This window comes from Mustela nivalis (assembly GCF_964662115.1).
Source record: "Mustela nivalis genome assembly, chromosome: 13".
In the NCBI taxonomy this organism is placed as follows: domain Eukaryota; kingdom Metazoa; phylum Chordata; class Mammalia; order Carnivora; family Mustelidae; genus Mustela; species Mustela nivalis.
Genome location: NC_139032.1, coordinates 57,376,161 through 57,397,157, shown reverse-complemented (window position 1 = coordinate 57,397,157; position 20,997 = coordinate 57,376,161). Strand labels below are relative to the sequence as shown.

Sequence of the window (20,997 nt, the reverse complement as noted above, 5' to 3'; positions counted from 1 at the left end):
CCTCCTCTTCCTGAGGGCCCTGCGGTAGCAACATTAAAGGTGTAGGGTGAGCTTCCAGACACAGGTTTATTTGTGCGAAGTGGGACAGGATAATGGTTGAGGGCCAAGTCCTGGGGTGAGGTGCTGGGATCAGGGCCAATGTAGAGTGCTGATGGTAGATGCTGGGACCTGGTTAGGGGTGGGGTCACATACCGAGTACTAAGGCTGGGCTTGGGTGCAGGGTCAGGGGTTACAAGTAACAGGTTCAGAAAAATGGAACAGGGACTGAGGCCAGGCCCTCAGGTCTTGGTTTTCACTTCCCTCACCAGGTTCAGCAGTTTATCCAATTTTGCGATCTCCACAGCTGGACCCTTCTGTACCTCCTGTCCCTTCTTTTCCTGTGGAGGGTGGAAGTACATGGTGGGTGGGAGGAATGGTGAGGGATAGGCCACCTTTCTCTGGGTCCCAGCTCTGCCTCCTCTGCCCAGCCTGCCCCAGTTTTGTACCGCCCCTCTCTTGGCCAGTTAGATTCTGGATCCCTGCCTCTCCCAACAGAGGTTAGGAGACCTGGGCCCAGCTGGGGCCTCCGAGAAGCATCCAGTCTAGCTCTGAATCTCAGATCAACAGTCTTGATGCTGGGAAGAATGGCAGAAGGTGTCTACCCACTAACCTCAGAGGAAGTAGCCTTTCAGGCTAGGAGAGCTGTAGCTCTGGGGAGAGGTAAGACCTTTTGAGGTTGGGACCACCCGTCCCACAGGAGGGGTCCTGGCTGAGTCCTAACAAGGAGCTAAGAGGTATGTGTTTGCAGAGGGAGACAGGTGTGGACCAAGCCACAGGTACCCTCACCTTGTACCAAAACTTTAAGGTCAGTTGGGAGTGGGTGACATTTGGGGCCAGGCCTGCTGTTTCAGACATACCCAGGGTGGAGGAGGGTGTCAAGAGACCCAGGAGGGCAGATGAAATATCCCATGTGTTTCCAGTTGTCTCAAGCTAGGACTGTCCCTCAAAAGAGAAGATCCTAAATTTATGAGCCCTCATCCCAGCCTACAGGGCACTCTAATGCCCTGAGAAAAAGAGTACTGGGACACGGGGTATGTGTCATTCACAGGTCCCGAGAGCTCCACGGCAGACCAGCACCAGTCCCATTCTCCCTTCTGTCCAGGCAGCGGGGTATGGGCTAGGCTGCGGCAGCTACCATTTCCTGTCTTCCCTCTGCTCCAGATCCGCCCCCTCTCCCGCCCTCTCAGCCACCTGTGCCCACTGCTCACTGGCACCTGCTCCAGTCTTGCCTGCTGAGGGCCCAGCCTGGGTCTGGCCTGGGCTGTGAGGAGAGGAGAGTGCATGGCCAGCAGGCCCCTTCCTGGCCCCATCCCACTGCTGACACCATGCAGAGCTCAGATTTCCTCCTGGTGTTACCACTGCACCTGCTCCAAAATCTGTCTCCCTCTCCCCTCGTGGCCCAGTGCCTTTGCCACTACCCAAATCACCTCTACACTCTCTAGGCAGAGGACAAAGATGCCTTTTCCTTTAACTATTCTCCCTTCCAAATCAAGTCACTGTTCTCTTCTTGGCCTCACCCCACCCCCGGGAGTTAGTGGGACCTGGCTTACAGTCCCAGCTTTGTCGTTAACTCCCTCTATGACTTTGGGTAAGGCCCTTGCCTTTGTAGGCTCAGTTTCCCATCTACACTGTAGTGAGGGAAAGATAGTCTTTGACCTTTGACAAGCTGTGCTCTGACACCAATTAGAGGAAGCTTCCTGGGTCAGGAAGTTGGGTCTGTGTGACTAAACCCTCCTGGAAAGGGCAGGGAGATGGCAGCCCAAAGAGGAGGGGTAGTAGGGATGCCTGAGGACTTCCTTTGGCACAAATCACTTGGCTACGGATAAGATCAGATGACAATTGCCTGGAAACCTCCAATCCACCGGAGCACTGGCCCCCAACTGTTGCCCACTCAGGTCCTCTGCTCCCCAGGTACCCATAGCCTTAGGTCTTCAGAGATAGAGGTCCCTGATACACAGAGCCCAGCTCTCTTAGCTATGGCTGACCTTTTCTCTGAGAGGAGTTGGCACTGTAGGACATCCTTGCCTCCCTGCAGCAGAGTGGGCAGGGCAGGCCCCACCCAGATCTGCCACACTCCAGGTGTGATGGGTGTACCCTTGCCCCTCCCACTGGGCTGTCGGACTCTGCCAGCTCAAACTTGGGTCTCGCTCCTCACTAAATTAAGAGCAGATTTTATCTGTTCCACAAATTGTGCTGTCTCCTTCCCCCTCCTTGAAACCAACTAGCTGGGCTCAGCAATGAGCTTCAGACCATGCCCGACTCCTCCCATTTCTCCCCCCCCAACCCCACCCCAGCCCACCACAGCCTCTAGGCCACAGCTGCAGGCGCTTAGCAGCCTTCCAACTATTTATAGCCAAGTCCACCCCCTCCCCCAGCTGGCTACAATTACAGGCCCAGCCAAACTCCCAGACCTCCTCTCCTGGTCACTGTACGGAAGAGACCAGGCAGGTACCAGAGGGCTGCAGCAGTGACCCCTGCTTTGGTAAGGATTCAGGGGAACAGGTAGCAGTGGTTGAAAGAGACAGGGCCCTGCCCTTCCCTCAAACGGCAAATAAGTGCCTCATACTGCAACCAAGAGGTATAGTCATCAGGGCAGCTTGGCCCAGCCCTGGCCCAGCTCTGATCCTGGCCCAGAACGTGGCAGAAAGCAAATTCCATATTTTCTCTTAGCACTCAAATGGGTAAGACTGGGCTCTGGATTTGAAGGCTTGGATGCTTAGGTCTGAATCCAGACTCTGAGATCTAGACTTTGAGGCGCTGGCTCTGGGCTCCATAGCCTGTTTTCAGGGCCTTGGGCTTTGGGCAGGGTCTCCAGATCAGTACAAATCCCAGAAAGGAACCAGAGCTGACAAGGCTGCCTAGATGCTGACCTAGTTACTACCCTTTTCCTTTTCACATTCTTCCCTGTGTGAACCCACAGCTCCCAGCTCAGGGGCCACTGGAGCTGAGGCCCTGTGTAAGCCCAGCCAATGGAGCAGTGACTAAGCCCCCAGTCCCCTTCTTGGCAAACCTGGTCTACACCAAATAAGCCAGTGATGTCTATGTGCTTCTCTAGGCTTTGGACCCATGTAGACGCCTCCTTACCAGGATGCCTCCACCCGGAAGCTCCACAGGTAACTGATCTCTTTGTCTCTCTACAAACCTGCATCTTCCGTGCTCCATATTTGGGCAATGACACCACCCTGACCCTCAGTTTTCCAAGGCAGAAAGCTGGGGGCCACCCCCTGGCTCCTCCCCTTTCTCTAAACCCCCACCATCTTGGAGACTTGACTTCTCACAGCAGCCCAAACTACCCCAGCCTGTACCTTCGGCATCTTGCGCAAGTTGGGTGAGAGCTTGAGGCAAATGACATGCCCACGGTCATCACCCACAATGATGATGGGATGGATAGGATTGAACTGCACATGGGTGATCTTGTTCTTCTTTTTGGCCACCACGGGCTGGCTGCAGATGGCCTCATACTTGTTGATAGACAAGTCAAACACATGGGTCTGTGGAGAGATTGGTGTCAGCACACTCAAGGATAACAGGGCCCCTGTCCTACACTTCAGAAGAACCAGCACTTGGGCTTTCTGGGGAAACACAACAGAAGCATAGCATGCTGGAGCTGGAGGCAGTGGGGGATTTGTGTCTCTGATCATGTCTTTCCTGTGGTTGAGGGAATGAGCGAAGAATGGGAGAACATTTAAGTCTATGCAGAATTAACAATAATAGCAGCTGCCATTTACTTAATACTTACTATGTACTAGACTCTGGGCAAGCATGTTATGCAGTTGTACCACCCAGTAATCATCACAGACATTCAGTAAGGAAGGTTCTATTACCATCCCTAGTTATAAATGAGGAGATAGAGGCTCTTAAAGGTAACTTGCCGGTGAGTGGTAGAGCCAGGCTTTATACCAGTTAATAATATATGCAAGGCCCTCCGACAAATGTTTCATCTTATTTTTACCATTTCCTGAGTCCAAACCATTAGTAACTCTTGCCTTGACAACTGTGGCAGCGTCCTGACGGGTTTCTCTGCTTTCACTCTTGCCCCTTTACCATCCAGCCTCCATGCAGCCACAAGAACTTAACTTTAAATAATCTAAAATGCTCCAATAGTTTCCCTTGGCAGTATATATAAAATCCAGATTCCTTACTCCAGATTTCTCTACTCTCTACTCTTACTTGCATTCTCCCCTTTGCTTCCTAGACCCAGCCACACTTGCCTATAGGTCCCTGAAACCCCTTCAAGTTCATTCTCACCTCAGGGCATTTGCACTAGCTCTTCCCCCTGTCCAGAATGCCCTTCCCCATCTTCACCTGGCTAGCTCTTGTCATTTGAAGCTCTCAGCTTGAATGTCACCTCTTGAAGAAGCTCTCCTTGAACACTCTAAGAAGCTGCCCTGTCCTTTCTTTTTACATCACTCCTTTTCTCTCTTAAAAAATATAATAGCTTTATTGAGATATAATTCACATACAAACACATTTACCCACTTATAGTATACAATTCTCAGTTTTGGTATACTCACAGTTATGCAGCCATCACCACAGTCAGTTTTAGAGCATTTTCATCACCCCAAAAGAACCCTCGTACAATTAACAGTCACTTCCTGGGTTCTCCCACACCCCCAGCTCTAAGCGACCACAAATCTACTCTGTGTCTCTGTAGTTTTGCTGATTCTAGACTGATATAAATGGAATCACACAGTGTGTGGTCTTCTGTGACCGACTTCTTATGCTAGCATCTTTTCAAGTTCAGCAATGTTGTAGCATGTACCTGATACTTCATTCCCTGTTATTCTTGATAGTGATCGTTTTAGCTATACCATATTTTGTTTATCCGTTCATCAGTTGATGGACATTTGGGTCGTTCAGCTTCTTGGCTATTATGAATAATGCTGCTATGAACACTGTGTCCACACATATTCCTCTGTTGGTCTCTGCCTAGCACTTAATGCTAATTTTGTGGTTGCTTTGTGTCCCTTTCCCTTCACAAGAATGTGAGCTCTAGAACTGCAGGCACTGGAAGCACAGGCCCTGCCCTGGCGCTGGGCACCATAGTCGGTCCTTAGTAAACATCTGGTTGTAAATAGGTGACTGATGGGCTTCCTCTTCGGTTATATCAAAGGCCATAAGGAAAAATGGATTTGCATCCAAGAATTTCATTAAAAAACATTTGTTTCTGAGTTTTTACCAATTCTCCGTGTTGCAAAGACCCCTCCCATCTTCCTTCCTCAGACCCTCCTTGCATAGTCCCAGGGATGGGGAACTTGCTACCTTTTAGACATTATTTCAATCCCGGATAAACTCGGGTTCAGAATTTTTTCCTTACATCAGGCTTGCCCCTGCCATCCTGTAGCTCCCTCCCCAGGGCTGTCGGAGAAGATAACTGCTCCTCACGGCATCTTCTCCCCCAGAGGGTTCTGTCCTTCAGGATGAACAGCCTCATTCTCTCTGCAAGGCCTCATGGGATGAATGATTCCTCTTTTGACAGGGCCCTGGCTGGGCTACTCCCTGAGAATACAGAGTCCTTATGTCTCACCTTCCCCTACCTGATCAGGGCACTGCATGGGCTCTCCAGGAGGGAGACTCTGAGATAGTCCTCTTTTCTCTAGTAGAGGCTCAGAAGGGGACACTCACCTTCCCATCAGTGGTGACTGCCGCAAACACAGTAGAAGAGTACGGCGCCCAGGCCACATCGCCCACAGCTGAATTTAGGTCGTAGATGAACATCGGGGTCCTGCAGGGTGGAGGGGTGGGCAGTTCATCACGCAGAGGCCTCACAGTGCTAGAGCCCCACAGGCCCCAGCCCATGGTGGGCTGTGAGGAAGGGCATGTCTCTCTCACTTGATGGTGTGGTCCCAGATCTTCACAGTCCAGTCGGAGCTGCAGGACATGAAGACCTTGGCATGGTATGGGTTCCAGGACACAGCGTCCACTGCCATGTTGTGGGCATCATAGGTGTCGAGGAACTTGCTGGAGTAGGACTTAGAGCACTGGGGCAACGGTGAGGGTGGTGGGAGCATCGGGGATCAGGAATGAGAGAGAGGTCAGCAGCTACCACTTCCCTGGGGGTACTGAGAGTCAGAATCTAAGACTCCTGTTCCCACATCACTGTCACTGCTGAGCTGGGCCCAAGCTGCTGGCTTACTTCTCTGTGCCCTCAAGATGGCCAGAGAGAAAGGAGGGCCTTACTGGGCTAGGGCGTTTTCCTGGAGGGGGAGAGATAGTGCTGTAATCTCCCCAGAGGATTCCAGTCCAAGCAGGAGTCCAGGCAGAGCAGGTCCAGGCCAGGGCTGGGGGTCTGCAGGGGGAGGGGAGGTGTGTGGCCTAGCCTGTGTCCAGGCCAAAGCCTAGGGGATGACAGCCAGAGCCCTGGGGCCACTCACAGCCCACAGATCAAATCCTTGAAGTAGTAATAAACATCTCACCTTGCCCAGGTTAGAGTAGGTACAGAGCCAGGAGCAAGTCCCAATCTCATGATTTCCCACTGGGTTTCTTGCCCACCCAGCATGCCCCTCCCTCTCCCTCCAAGAGACAGTGTGACTGACTAGTGACATGCCCCTCCTGCCTCTCCCACAGCTGCCATTGGGATGGGTGTAGAGGGGGTTGGGGACCTCTTTTGCATTCAGACCAGCTCCTGCTGGGCCTCAGAGGCTCCTGGGAGGCTGCCTGTAATTAACATTCTGAGTCTTTGAGCACAAGAAAAGCTTGCAGCAAGCTATTTCTGGTTGGATGGAGGTTCAGAAGGACGTTCACCTACTAACACTGAGACCTTGCAGAAACTGGCCCTGAAGTTCCTACTGGCTGCAACACATCCAGAATTCAGAGAGAAATTTCTCTGTTACCCGGCCTTCAGAGCTCACTCAAGTTCAGATCTCCTCCAGGAATGTTCCAACTCCCCCCACCCCCAACTCCCCTGTCTTCTTCTTCTACTCCTAGGAAGAGAGGGAAGGCCCAGAGGGGGCTAAAGTCAACCTCTAGATTTTCATTCCCTTTTCTGCAGTCATCCCATCTTCCTGCCACCCGAGCAAATCAAGACTATATTAACTTCTCCCAAGAAGCTTTCTCGAATTGACTAACCCTATCAGAATAGGGTCTGTCGAGAACAATCGAGTCCCATGGTTCTTGGGTCTAAGCAGCCCTGGAAGAAGCTTGCACGGGGTAGAACTGCCTCACCTTGTAGATTTTTCCCTCCTCTGTGCCCACTAGGAACATGTAGTCAATCTCTTTGTGGAAGTCAAAGGCGGTGCCACAGCCTTGGGAGAAGAGGTAGAGTGGCTTTAGCCGGGTTCTGGGAGGGAGGCTCCCAGTGACAGCCTGAGCCCCAGCTCCTGCAGGACTGGGGCCAGGCAGCCAAACAGAAACAGGCCGTCAGGCCTGCTGCCTGTCTCAGGCAGTTGGGACTCTACAACCGGCCAAGGCTTCTGCAGACAGGAATGGGGCCTGGGTAAACAAGGCAGGGATTGATTTAAACAGGGTCAGGGTCAGGGTAAACAGGGATAGGGTCTGCAAACAGGGACATGGTCTGTGCAAACAGGGATATACTCTGCATAAACAGGGTAGGAATTGAGTAAACAGGGACAGGATCTGGGTAAATAGGGGCCTGATCTGCATAAACAGGAATGGATCTGCATCACAGCACCTGATCTGCATAAACAGAAACAAGGGTCTGCAAACAGGGATGGGATCTGCACAAATCTGGAGGGTCTGCAAATGGCCACGCCCTGGGACAGGGAGGACAGGGCCAGGCTCCAGTGGGGGAGGGAGTGGTTGCTCTAAGGGGAGAGCCACCATCTCTGACCCTCGTGGGGCCTGGATGTGAGTGGGCTGGGGTTCCTACCCACTGTGTGTAGCTGCAACCCATTGAGGCCATCTGTGGTGTTGCCCTCCGCCTTCAGCTTGATGACATCCATGTGAACCAGCTCGCTCTGCCGTCAAAAGGGATAGGGGAGGGTCCATGGGTGGGGCTGTGGCCACCAGGCGGAAGGCAACCCATCGTGATCGCCCCCCCACTCCCCTTCTCCACCCTTTCTGGGAAACAGGCACCTTCAAGAGGGTCCAAGACACAATCCTGCCGTCAGATGACACAGAGAAGAAGTTGAGGTTGTTGTCCATGTCATCCTTCTGCCACTTGACCTGAAACGTCCCAATCTGTGAGCTTCGGGACCCTACCAGGACTTTGACCTAGGGCTGGTTGCTGAGCAGGGCTCCCTCGAGAATCCATGGGAGCTTCAGAAGCAGGTTCTGGGAGCCCAGGTCCCAGAGTCCCACAGGTGGCCCTCCCTATGTCCTTTCCCCCATCTCTGTCTCTCTCACCCCTCTCTCCCTGACCATCCTGGGGTAACTGTGCCAACTCGGGGCACCGCCCTAATCCACGGGTTTGGCAGTGGAGGTGCCAAATTCCTCCCTGGGTTGGGTTCCAGGAGCCAGTTGCAGAGGGAAGGTGGCGTCTCTGGGCTCATCCTCCTCATGGACAGGCCTGGAAAGAACAGGGTCCATCAACCAGTTTCCTCACTTGTAAAACAGGAACTGTAGTAGCACAGGTGTATTGTAAGTGTTAAAGGAGCCACTGAACAGGAGGCCCTGATGTGAGAACACTGCAACTGGTAAAGGTTCAGTAAATGTCAGCGAATATCCTCCTTATTCCCCTCACCCCAGGACTTGGGAGGGCGGAGGTTCTACAGGGGCTTTCCCCTGCTTGCTTCAGGGGAGCCCTCTTCTTCCAGGTTGACCTTTCTCCTAGGCATTCTCTCTGGCTGCCGCCTTCACTTCACCACCACCTCCTGCTCCCAGAAGCTTGCTCCCAAATCTCAGCTTTGAGCTGCCTTTCTCCATCTGCTGCTTGGGGTTAATAATCGTGCCCCACCCATCTTCTCCCGGCTGGAGGCAAACATATGGGAAAGTGTTTTGGAGACAGAGCTGTTGTCTTCTGAAGATGACACGCTTGAGGCTCAAGTTTCTGTTGCCAGATGTGGAGGCCTGGCCAAGGCCTGTCCCAGAGAGCTGGGGTGGGGCTGGGTGCCCAGAGCTTTCCACTCTTCAGCTCCTTCCCAACCTCCCATGCCGGGACACTGTCCCTTCCCCCTGTCACAAGCAGGGGCCCGGTGAGGGAGGACAGAACCCACTGCCACTGCATGTGACCACAGCTGCCACCATGGCTGTTGAGGGGTGTGGCCTGTTCCCAGCCAACCCCCCCAGACTGGCTGATCAGAGCTACAGAAGGGCGGGCCCAGTCCGGCCTGGACCTGTCTAGGCAGCTGGCTCTTTTTTTCACTGGGGGGCCCAGAACACCACAGAGCCTCTGAGGTATAAGTCAGAGCCAGCTCTTACACTGGGACCCCTTCTCCTTCTATGTAAAGACAGTCTCTTTAAAGGGGGGAGGGGATGGGGGTGTCAAAGGCCAGGCTGTAAGAGGCTCTAGGGAGCTACAAAGGGAAGTGTTTAATGAGCAGCCGAGGGCAGGCATGGAAATTGTAGTTCACACCCCACTTAGCAGCCTGATGCCCAATGGGGGTTGCTGTGTGTTTTTGCAAGTGAGCGGGTATGTGTGTGTGTATACAAGTCACACACGAGCTCCAGGGGTGGAGGTGGGAGGGTAGGAATAAAAGGGGGTGGGGAGGTGGTAAGTGGGTTTCAGAGAATGAATGAACGAATGCCCAAGAAGTAGGTGGTAAGGAGCAGATGGAGCCTGCTTGATTGATTCCTTCTCTTCTGCCTTATCTGATTGGGGCAGACCTGCTTGCCCCCAGTCTCTGCTCATCTGTCCTTGCCTGCTCCCTTCCCCAGTATAGCACCGAACATACACACACCCCACAGAGTGTTGCTGGTTGAGGCTTCACGGTGGGGCTTGAACAGGGCTGGGCTACCCCGATGGGCTCCCTCAGCAGTAGCCTGGGCCATGGGCTAGGAACCTAGTCCCCTTTGATTAGACAGTTCTCTCACTGGCTCCAAAACCTTCCATGGCTCCCTGCTGCCAACAGAACAAAGTCCTTCTGCCTCGGCCTAGCATTTAAGATCCAACATAACCTCTCCGGTCTCCCCCAAGACACAGTCCCTTTAAGAAGGACCTAGACTCTGATGTCTCTGAGTAGGTTTACCAGCCTAAGCTCCAGGCTTACACAGGCCACTGCCTGCAGGACACCTCCTCTGGCTTCTTTTAATTGTAGGTGTTCCTCTGGCTTCTTGTATTAATTTCTGGCCAAACCTGCTGCTCCTTGTCATTCCCACTTCCCTGGGGCCTCTCCTGGGTGGAGTCCCAAGGAACAGCACCAATTCTTCCCCTTTCTCATATCCATCTAGTTTCCTTCTATTGATTTTACTGCCTCAGAGCGCTCACCATACCTTCTTATTTCTATCTCACTGTCCCTGCTGTAACTCAGGCTTCAAAGTTTCTCCTGCTGCCGTGAGAGGACATCGCTTAAGACACACATGTGCCCGTTTTACTTCTCTGCGCCAAACTCTCTGATGGTCTGGCAGCCATTTTCAAACCATGCTGGAGGGAGCTCTTAGGAAGCTTATGAAAGTAACTTTGGGGACAGAGGGAGTGACAACAGGGAACCCTCAAGAAAGCAGGACCCCGATTCACCAGAACAGCCCCATTCCCACCTCTGAGGTATTGGGTTTCTGCACTAGCACTTTACTAGAAACCCCTGACTTACACAGGGCGGGCTTCCTCCTTGCTGGAGAGGCTTGCTCGCGGGGTGCCGCTGCTTCCCTCGGCTCTGCGCCATCCTCCCTGTCTCTCCCGCTGCGCACCAGATGCTGTTCCCCACGGCCACCCCGCCTGACACCCCTTTGTACCCTTCCTTATCTAACTCATAGTGTCTTTTTTCTTTTCAACTAAAATCTAGACTTCATTTGATTTTCTTGGTTTCCTCCTAATATCCTTTTTCGTTGTGTTTTAGGATCTCATATTACATTTAGTTGTCATTAACGAGTGCTTTCTCATCCCTTACAATTCAGTTGCTTCCTCTGGGAAGAGCTGGGCCCCCTCCCCTGCTCCCTGCCTTGGACAATCTCCATGTCCCTCCTGTCCCTCGTCAGTACCCACAGGAGCCCTCTTTCGCAGTTAGCATATTGCCCTGTCCTGCTCAGCCGTGGTGGTGCTCATCTCCCCACTAGGAACCCCAGGGACCAAGCACCCTCAGCTCCCCGAGGAGCACACAGAAGAGTCACTGAATGGACAAAAGAATGAGGAAAGGGGGAAGAAACTGGAGGCAAAAAGGGAACAGGAAGTCGGTGAGTGAGCGAGCGAGCGCCAGGCAGCCCCTCCCATGTCACAAGCCAGAAGCCCCCCAGGAACTCTTTTTTTTTTTTTTTTTTTAAGATTTTTATTTATTTATTTGACAGAGAGAAATCACAAGTAGATGGAGAGGCAGGCAGAGAGAGAGAGAGGGAAGCAGGCTCCCTGCTGAGCAGAGAGCCCGATGCGGGCCTCGATCCCAGGACCCTGAGATCATGACCTGAGCCGAAGGCAGCGGCTTAACCCACTGAGCCACCCAGGCACCCTTTTTTTTTTTTTAAAGATTTTATTTATTTGACAGAGAGAGATTACAAGTAGGTAGAGAGGCAGGCAGAGAGAGAGAGAGGAGGAAGCAGGCTCCCCGCTAAGCAGAGAGCCCGATGTGGGACTCGATCCCAGGACCCTGAGATCATGACCTGAGCCGAAGGCAGCGGCTTAACCCACTGAGCCACCCAGGCGCCCCCCCCCCCCAGGAACTCTTGAGTCTTTGCTTTTCCAAAGGTAAAGGCACTAGCCCTGTTTCCTCAAAAGATTGGTGGGACAGCAGAAGGCCATCTCTGCCCAGGTGGGTTCCAGTCTCTCTGGCGCCCACCCAATGAAAGCAATAGCGTGACTTCTGCATGTCCCATTTCTTTCCCAACCTGCTGTTTGATTCCAAGAACACAGAGAGTGGTGGCAGGATGGTTGGCCTTGGCCCCTTGCCCTCTCCTGGGCTTGAGGAGGGTGGTTAGGCCAATCAGAGACGTTCTTTGCATGGCTCTGGGCTATCTGAGCTAGGAGGGCAGGGGTAGGCCTGCTACTGGTTTAGTCTTATCTAATCACGTCTTTTCTCCTCTCTTGGTCCTTTAAAGTCTCTGCAGATATCCTCCTCAGGTCTTGAGACCTTTGTGTGTCTGGAGGTGATGAATGGGAAGGTGGGGTTTTTCAGGGGAGAGAACACCTGAGACTGTGAGCTTTGGTCCCTGCTTTGGTGGAGAGCAGGGGGGAGATGTCTCATGGGAGGGAGTGCCTCCCTCTCTGTATCCTGGCTCTGGGTAAAGGATAAAGCAGAGAGGGCACCGTGTCCTTTGTGCCTGGATAGTCTCCTCTCTGCTCAGGGAGCTGAACTGCCTGAGAGCTGAGAGCCCATGCATAGGGCAGGTGTTCACATGACAGGGAGCTCAGGGCCAGGAAGGCAGGGGTGCAGAGCCCGCCTGGAGATTCTCAGGGCAGAGGGCCAAGAAAGATGGGAAGACAGAGTCCTGGCATTATCTGATGACCCCAGAGACCGTGAGAAACTTAAGGCAGAAATTCCTTCTTAGATTTGCCCAGACCTGCCAGTGGGTAAGGGTTTGCAGCCTCAGAAGAAGAGGGGTTTCGAAATATACAGTAAGGAAAGTTCTGCAAGGCCAGAGCTAGGAGACTTTCTGAAGATGAAACATGAAATCCACTCCCAGTGCAATAAGATGGGAGACACAGGGTGAAATCTAGCTCCAGTGTCAGGCTAATGGTCCCATCCTATGTCTGTCTGGAGAAGAAAGATGCTACAGAGAGGCCTCAAGGACAGACCTCACCCACCAGGCCTTATGGCCCTGCCCAGAGGGCAGACAAACTGGCAGCACCAACCTCTGTCTGGGAGTTGCCCCAAATGTAGCCCAGATGGCAGAGGAGAGCCCCAGTGGGGAGTCGAGGAAGCCCACACACAGGAACTGGTACCATTGACAGACTCAGCAGAGGCCTTCTGGGTCAGGCCTTCGAGTCTTCCAGCCATGGGCTACGAGTTCCTACCTGCTGCACCTAATAGAGCCTTAGCAGAGAGAGGGGCCCTCCTGATAGCAGGTCCGCAGCGGCAGACCCCTCACCTCCCCACTGCCCCCTCCCGCCCCTCTCTGCCTCTTCGTACACCCGGCTCCTTGACTTCTAAGCTGGTATCTGGCATCCCCATCCCCCTGCCTGTGGCCAGTCCACCCCAAAGTCCCTCCTCCAGGGCTTCCCGCCCGGTGTCTCCCACCCTGCTTCAGGGCTGACCTGCCACACCGGGTCCGTGTGCTTGCCAGACTTGGCTGAGCTGCGGAAGGACGGCTGGGACTGGGGCTTCTTGAGGTTGTAAATGGCCACGTTCCCGTCGTAGTGGCCCACCACCACCAGGTAGGGGTGGTCCACATGCATGTCTAAACACATGATGCCACTCTCACTGCTGAAGATGTACTCGGGAAAGCTGGGGTTCTTCAGGCTGTACAGCAGGAGCATGCCCCGGCTCTGCTTCATGAAGTCATCTGTCCCGGGAAGATGGGGAAGACGCCCGGCTGTGGCTGTGGTGGAAGTATTCCTCAGCCCCCGCCCCTCCCCCACCTACCCAGGGGACCTGCTGCTGGGCTCTCCAGAGAGGGCAGATTCCCCTCTGGCCTTCAGCTTCTCTGTCTCAGAAATAGAAGCAGGAGACTGGGCTGCCTCCTTCTTAGGGTTTCCAAGAGGATAAGGTGACCAGGCTTATCTGAGGGATGGACAATCATTCTCTCCATTGTTCCTGGGTACAGGAAGGAGGGAGGCAGGCTCAAAGTTGTGCTTGGGAAGAAGCGGTGACCTCAGAGAGGGCTCGGAAGCCCCACCCAGGGGCAGATGGCTGTCCTCCGAAGCCTGGATGATGCCCGTGTGTTCCCCAGCCCAGCCCAGGACAGGAGCTCGGTTTGGACTTGGTTTGGAATTCCCTATGGGTTGTCAAACTAGCCAGCTATGCGCACCTTCCCACACCCTTCCATGGCCTCCATGGTCCCCAGCTGCCGCCTGCACGCTAGCCTGAGCCTGCTCCCAGAATTGAGAAGTCCCAGGCAGGCCAGCCAGGCTTCCACAGGCCACTGTATCACCCTTCTGGCCTCAGCTTTTGGTGACCAATAGCGAGGGCCACTTAGCAGAGGCCTTGCTCCCTGCCCACCCCGTGTCAGGGGACAGCCTCCCTCTCTCTTGCATCGTCTGCTCCCGTGCCCCCCCCCCCATCCTGATACGGCAGTCACTGAACAGAAAACTGACCCAGCCCTCAAGTCCAGCCCTCCTGCTGCCGCTAGTCCAGGACCCTTCATGCACTCAGAAGAGGAGGAAGTCTAGAGCAGCTTTCCATCTTGGGGACCCTCTGCTAAGGGGAAACTTCCACCTGAGAGGATAGCACTCTCCCCTTCTCCTCCCCCGCCAGAGGACCTCTTTTACCCCTGGCTACTGCAGGCCTAGGCCCTCCAGACAAAGTGGCTTGTCCTGAGGTCTTGAGCCCATGAATGGGAAAAACAGGGAGGCCACCCCATCCTGACTCATTTGGCTGAGTCATTCTTTCTGTCTTATTCCTTTTTGTTTTCTTCTCTCCCTCTTACGATTTATTTACTTATTTTGAGACAGACAGCGAGCATAAGTGAGAAGGGCAGGGGGAAAAGGAGAGAGAATCCCAAGCAAACTGTGTGCTCAGCACGGAGCCCAGTGTGGGGCTTGATCTCATGACCCTAAGATCATGACCTGAGTGGAGACCAAGAGCCCCACATGCAACTGACTGTGCCCCCACCCCCGGTACCCCTCTGTCTTTTTATTTCTAATGCTGCCCCTTACTCGAGGGAGTAGGTACCTGGGCTGTGTTCCCTGGGCTCTGGGGATGTGTTTGGACCCAGTTACCAGATAGTCCTACCTCGGGCACTCTGCAAACGGTGTTTACTGGGAGCCAGGACTAGAGAGCAGGATGCAGCCAGGAGCTAGACTGGCCTTCGGTAGGTCGAGTTGGAAACTGAGATAAGCTGGCATGCCCACCAGAGTAGTTCTCTATGGGAAACCTCACAAAGGAGGTTTCATGTGTCAGGAGGGAGTTGTTTTCCCAAGTGGAAGGTGCCAGGATCCAACTGGAGCCCTAGGAAGGGCACACAGTGGTTGAGGAAGGAAAGTGTTTCTGCTTTGGAGAAAGCAAGTCTCTCACAAAGAAGAGGAGCTGGGGGCTTCCAGAGTCTCCAGAGCCAGGTGGGTCACCCTATGTCCGACACCACCTCAAAGCCAGTGTGGGGAACCAAAACCAGTTCAGATAGTGTGGGGAGCTGGCCATCACTCACCCTGTAGGGCTCATCCTGGGTGGGCCCCGAGGGCTGAGCCTACAAGGGAGAAATCTGCAGCTGCTGAAGGAAGGTGTCTGTCCCCCCCAGATCACACAGGTTTGGAACTGGGCAGAATGAGAGTCATTTGTAGCTCTTTTTGTTCATCCCACAAATTCCGAACACCTGACTGGGCCTCCCAATGGGCTGGACCCTGGCAGGGACAGAGACACTCCACTGGAGATGTGGGCTGGCCCCCAGCAGTGCCGAGTGCTAAGAGAGAGACCCTCGTGGGATAGGGAGCGGTAACCCCCAGGACACTGGGGATCTACCGACGCCCTTAATGTGCAGTCTGTCCTCAATGCTGGATGAGTCTGGCAGAGGCTGAGTGGGCAGGGAAGTGGGCGAGCAAACAAGTGAATGGAAGGGTGAGTAGGTGGTGACTGACGCTTGGGCTGGGGACTCAGAGGCTTCCCTTATTTCACCAAGGGGCCAAGGCGGGTATGACCCTCACACTTGGTCCTGCTGTGGCACAGGACCTGGCCCCTCAAGGGATAGCAGTGACCCCCCTCCCCAACCCTGCATACATACAGTCTTTATGACCAGTGAAACTAGAAAAGAGGGGTAAGAAACCCTAGGCCAAATTAATAACTCAGTAGTAAGGACATTTCTGACCTGCTCACAGGACCACTGAGACTGGAGGCTGGGCTTTGGCTCCCGATTTTTATAGATGGGTAAACTGGGACCAGAAGAGAGGAAATCATGTGCCCGGCTCCTTCAGACCCATCACATGGTGTTTGCCTCGTGCAGTATTTCGTTTATAGCTGAAGTTATACCTCACTGATCTGGTCTTTATGTGGAGGTGGAGAAAGGAAGGGGAAAGCAGACCTAACGGGGTGGTGGCGACTGGCAAAGCCAGTCCAGTCTCTCCAGAATCTGGACTAGAGAATGCGTAAGGGACAAGGCAGTCACAAACTATACGGGGAGACTTCTGGTTGAGAGAAGCATGGACTTCAAGAGACAGGGACACAGAGAGCAATCAGTCACACTAAGTCCTTAGGTCCTGCCTGAATTCCCAGGCCACATGCAACCCGACAATGAGCCTCTGCTTCTTAGTCCACTCCTGGTGGCCTCTTTTACTTGCAACCAAATGAGCCCTCCTAACATAAAGATCATGATTCCACTCCATTCCTTTCTTTTCCTTTCCTTTCTCTCTCCTTTCCTCCCTTCCTTCCTCTTCTCCCTTCCTTTCTCTCTTTCTTCCTTCCTTTTTCCCTCTCCCTTTCTCTCTCTCTCTCTCTTTCAGTAAGCTCTATGCCCAACATGGGGCTTGAACTCACAACCCTGAGATGAGGAGTCTTGTATCGTGTTCCACCAACTGAGCCAGTCAGGCGCCCCAAGATCACAGTTTCTAATCATGGCTAGACTATGTGTTTCCTGAATTCCAATTCAAGGTTCTATCTGCCAAACCACGGCAGAAAAACACAGAAAACTCTCATTTAACTGGGGCTTCCTCTCCACTCCACCTTATTCTATGATGTTCTCATCACGGGGCTGACTCCAGTGGCACCTGTGAGACCTACTTCATTCTCTGAGTACACCCAGTGTGACATCACAGCCCAAACCTCCAAGAGTACCAGCATGAGATCATCATCTTGTCTTCCAGAAGTCCTAAAATGACATCACTATTCAAGTCACCGGGGACCCCCCACATGATATCATCACTCAGGTAAACCATAGTCCTAGTCACTGATCTAGTCATCATTGCCCCGCGATCCAACATATCCAGTATGATATCACCAACAAGGTCACCAGCAGCATAGTACATCATTGCTCAGCTCTCCAGCATTCCCAGTACGATGCCACCCACCGGGAGTCCCAACACAACGTTGGCATCAAGGGGTCATCTAGAGTGTTTCAGTTCCCAGTGGAGACTAGAATCCCATCAGGCTCAAGGCTTACACAGCCCGGGGCTCTGAGCCCTGGGGTAATTTGTCCTGAATACCACAAACTCCCTGGTTCCTCAAAGTAGGACTGCAGGGTCCGATGACACAGATGGGAGCCCCAACCCACACTCCATTATATAAAGAGACAGAGACTCTGAAGTCTGGGGCCAGTAAGGAATTCCAGTTTCCTCCAGGCTACAGGATTTCAGTAAGTCAATGTGGCCAGGTTGAAGGAGCAGAGGAACAGAGGAAGGGAAAGAAGGAAAGAGAGAAGAAAAGGAGGAGGGAGGGAAGAGAAAAAGAGAGAGAGAGAAACCACCTGGTCTGAGACTCTGAGACAGAGGGAGAGTGCTGCATACCTGGCCTTAGCTCCACTTTATGCCCTTGCCCTTCTCCAGGAAGCCTTCCAGATCATTCAACCTCTCCTTGTGTGGGCCCCTCTCTGCTCGTCTCTGCTTGTATGTCATTATTACAGGTAGTCATGAGCGGGCCTTTTCCTCAGCCTACCCCAAAGGCTCCACAAGGATGGAGTGAGTATGACTTAGCCCAGCAGGTTTACTCTCTCCATTGGGAGGGTTCCCGCTTTCTCCCCCTGCTCTGCTGGATAATCTCTAAAACCTCCCTGACTCTGACCCTCTATGATCCACAAGAATCAGGGAAAGAGAGTCAAACTCTGTATAGAGCCTGATCTGGCAGTTCTCAGAAAGCCATGCTCTCAGGGGTGGAGGGGCTCAATTCCACCCCGACCAAATTCTCCCTCCCTCGGCTCTGCGGTAGCCCCTGGCAGAGTCGTGCCCAATGAGGAGCAAGGATGGATGTCTTCTTGAACTGCAGCCACTGGGGGGGGGGGGGTGTTGCTCAGTCCCAGAGCTCTACCCCTGCCCTGAAGTAATGCCTCTAAATCACAGGGGGCTGCTCTGGAGAGTTCTGGCTGTCAGGAGAAGGCCGGGCTCTTGCTCAGGATTCAGGGAAGAAAAGGCAGACAAAGGGCATGTTGGGGTACTGGGCTAAAGCCAGGTCAGAGGGAAGTAGATGCCAAGCTGCAGAGACAGGCTACCGAGCTAGCCTCAGACAGCAGGCCTCCCCCCTCCTACTGTGGCTTTCCAAATGAGGCCAGCCCAGGGCGGACTCCAAGGCAGCGGCAGTTTAACGATTCCCTTATTAAGTCATGCAAGGGGCATTTGGAGGGAGCTGCGGTAGACAGATAACAGCACCTTAGATGTCCATGTCCTAATCCCTCGAACCCATAACTATGTTACTGAGCAGGCAAAAGGGATTTCGCAGCTCTAATTAAGTTAAAGACCTTGAGATTATCTTGCATTATGTGAGTGGACTTAATGTCATCACAGGGGTTCTTATAAGGGAAAGAGAAGGAGGTAGAGAACAGAAGCAGATGTTAGAATAATGCAACTGCTGGCTGGAAGGGGGCCACAAGCCATCGAATGTGGGTAGCTTCTAGAAGCTGGAGAAGGTAAGGACATGGATGTTACCCATGAGCCTCCAAAAGGAATGAAGCCATGCTGACAACTGACTTCAGCTCAGCAAAACCCACTTTAGACTTCTGACCCCAGAACTGTGAAATAATAGAGATGGTTGTTGTTTTAAGCCATTATGTTTGTAGGAATTTGTTACAGTAGCAATGAGAAAAATATGTAGTAGGCATTCTGGGAAGTTTGACCCAAGATCTACTTCAAGGAGTCAGAGGGAGAAGACCCAGAGATGATAGTTTTTCCTGGGATGGTTTGGAAACCGTGTCTCTAGAAGTCTGGGTCGGGGGATGGGTGCCATGATCCCCAGCTCTTCTAATAACAATAATGAAACCCTCCCTCCACTTCCCACACCCACCCTGCCACCTTGGACTCCAGGAACAGAAATGCCCCGTGGATTAGGATTTTCACAGTCTCCAAAGGCAGGGAACTATTCCAGGGGTCACCAGGAAAGGGCATCAGTGCTAAAGGGTTCCAAACCTCCAGCCTGGCCCAGAGGCCATGGTGCCAGGCTGGGTTCAGCCTCTCAGGCAACTGGGCTTTTCTGAGCACTTTCCTCCGATGAGAAGTCATATTTAAGAAGTGTGGGAAATAAGAGCAAGGCCTTGGAGACAGAATACATCAAGCGGGACATTTAATTTGATTTAGGGAAAATGAGGCAAACATTTGAGAACCTAAATAACTAACCAGTAATTAAACTAACAACGGGAATGCCCTTGCACTACAACCCGGCAAGCACAGTGGCCTTTATGGACTGTATTTACAAAGAGACCTGACAACATAATTAGTCCTGTAAATTTTACACAGCCTGCAGCTGAGGAGTGATGGATTTTGCGTGTGGAGGATGAACAGGGAGAAATGAGGTGGATGAATTTCCATTTTCAGTAAATGAAATTAACACTGCTTAATTAGTGAAGCTGACAAATAAATGATCAGGAAAGATTTAAATCCCTACGAGTGTGTCTCTGGCCGCAGCAAGCTCAGACACAGACCAGGATGTGGTGGGACAGAGGGGGAAAGGGTTCCGCGTGGGGACTCAGGGCCTGACTTTGGCTCCTCTTGAGGGCTGCCCCCAGAGGGAGGCCAGGCTGAGGGGCAGCTGACTCCTCTTTCTTTCTTAGTCGTGGTTCACTGGGCGGCTTCCCCCTCATCTCTGTGTGAGCCGGTCAGGACCACACAGGGGGCCCAGGATCTCTTCCACTATCCCCGCCCAACAGACCCTGAGGAGTTCCCATTTCCCTGCTATCAAGCGGCTGATGGGCTGGAAAGGACCCCTTCAGTGCCGCAGGCCCACAAAATTGCATCCCTGCTTTGCCCCATGGGCTGCCCCTTTCTAGACTTCTTTCCCTTGGTCTCTGGCTTTCCTCCATCTGCTTTCACCTGCTCACGGTCTTTCTCCACTCTGCTGAGATGCGGAGCCTGGTCCCAGGGGCAGCCCAGTCTTCGCTTTCTATGCAGCTTGAGGTGCCCCCATCCCTGCATCCTCCCTGGCACCCATGCAGGGAAGGCAGTGAAAACATTTTTTTGCTATTGCAGGCAAGTGCCTGGACCCCCTTTTCCTTACCTACTTGCCCTTGGTCTGGCCTGGCTCCAGCAAGCCTGCTCTGTGCTCAAATAGGAGACTGGCCCCAGTCCTTCTTAGATATGAGCCTACCGCCGCCAAAGTCCTTCTTAGCTGGATTATAGAATAAATGTCTGGGAATGCCAGGCAAAAAGAGTCCTGGGCTGAGCTCATCAGGGTCCAACCCAAATTCTCGCTCCAGTGTTTGTAGGAGACAAAGGCTGATGCTAGGAGGCTGGCATCGGGAGTTTCCCCAGACAGTGTGATGGACGCGGGTGAGCCAGTCGCTCCTCGCAGTGACCTCATCAGCAACCAGGGTGCCCTTCGCCTGCCTCAGCTTTGCCCTTTTTCTTCCAAGGGGGCATCTGGGCACTGGAGAGCACAGGACTCCCAGAAGTGACCTCAGAAGTGAACGCAGGAGCCCTTCTGAGTCCCACCTCAGCCTGGCTCAGCTCAGGCCTCTGCGGAGTGGCACTGAGATATGGAGGGCCCTGCGCCATTTTCAGCTCACTTTCTTCTGGCTCTTTCCTTATCAGTCTTTGAAACATTCTCAGGACTTTCTTAGCTTACAAACAAAAGAACTCTGAAAAAAACTTACTCCACGTCATATTTCTCTAGCCATTGCCCAGCCTCACGGACAGAGTCTCAGAAGTCCCAGTATTCACCGCTGCCATTGTCCCACCTTAGTCACGCCCATGGG

The 20,997-nt window shown here is 53.1% G+C and overlaps 1 protein-coding gene across 1 annotated transcript in view; it reads right to left on the bottom strand.

Moving 5' to 3' along the window:
* Nucleotides 1-47: 47 nt before the first annotated feature.
* The window catches only part of DNAI1 (dynein axonemal intermediate chain 1), a 58,781-nt gene continuing 37,831 nt past the window's right edge, over nt 48-20,997 (bottom strand). Inside the window, exons 13-20 of the mRNA XM_082694611.1 lie at nt 13,277-13,524; nt 8,074-8,163; nt 7,868-7,955; nt 7,204-7,283; nt 5,872-6,020; nt 5,665-5,764; nt 3,345-3,530; nt 48-377 (exon numbers count right to left, since the gene is read on the bottom strand). Of these exons, the coding sequence (XP_082550737.1) occupies nt 279-377; nt 3,345-3,530; nt 5,665-5,764; nt 5,872-6,020; nt 7,204-7,283; nt 7,868-7,955; nt 8,074-8,163; nt 13,277-13,524 (1,040 nt within the window). The 3' untranslated portion in view covers nt 48-278. The remainder of the gene's footprint in view (nt 378-3,344; nt 3,531-5,664; nt 5,765-5,871; nt 6,021-7,203; nt 7,284-7,867; nt 7,956-8,073; nt 8,164-13,276; nt 13,525-20,997) is intronic.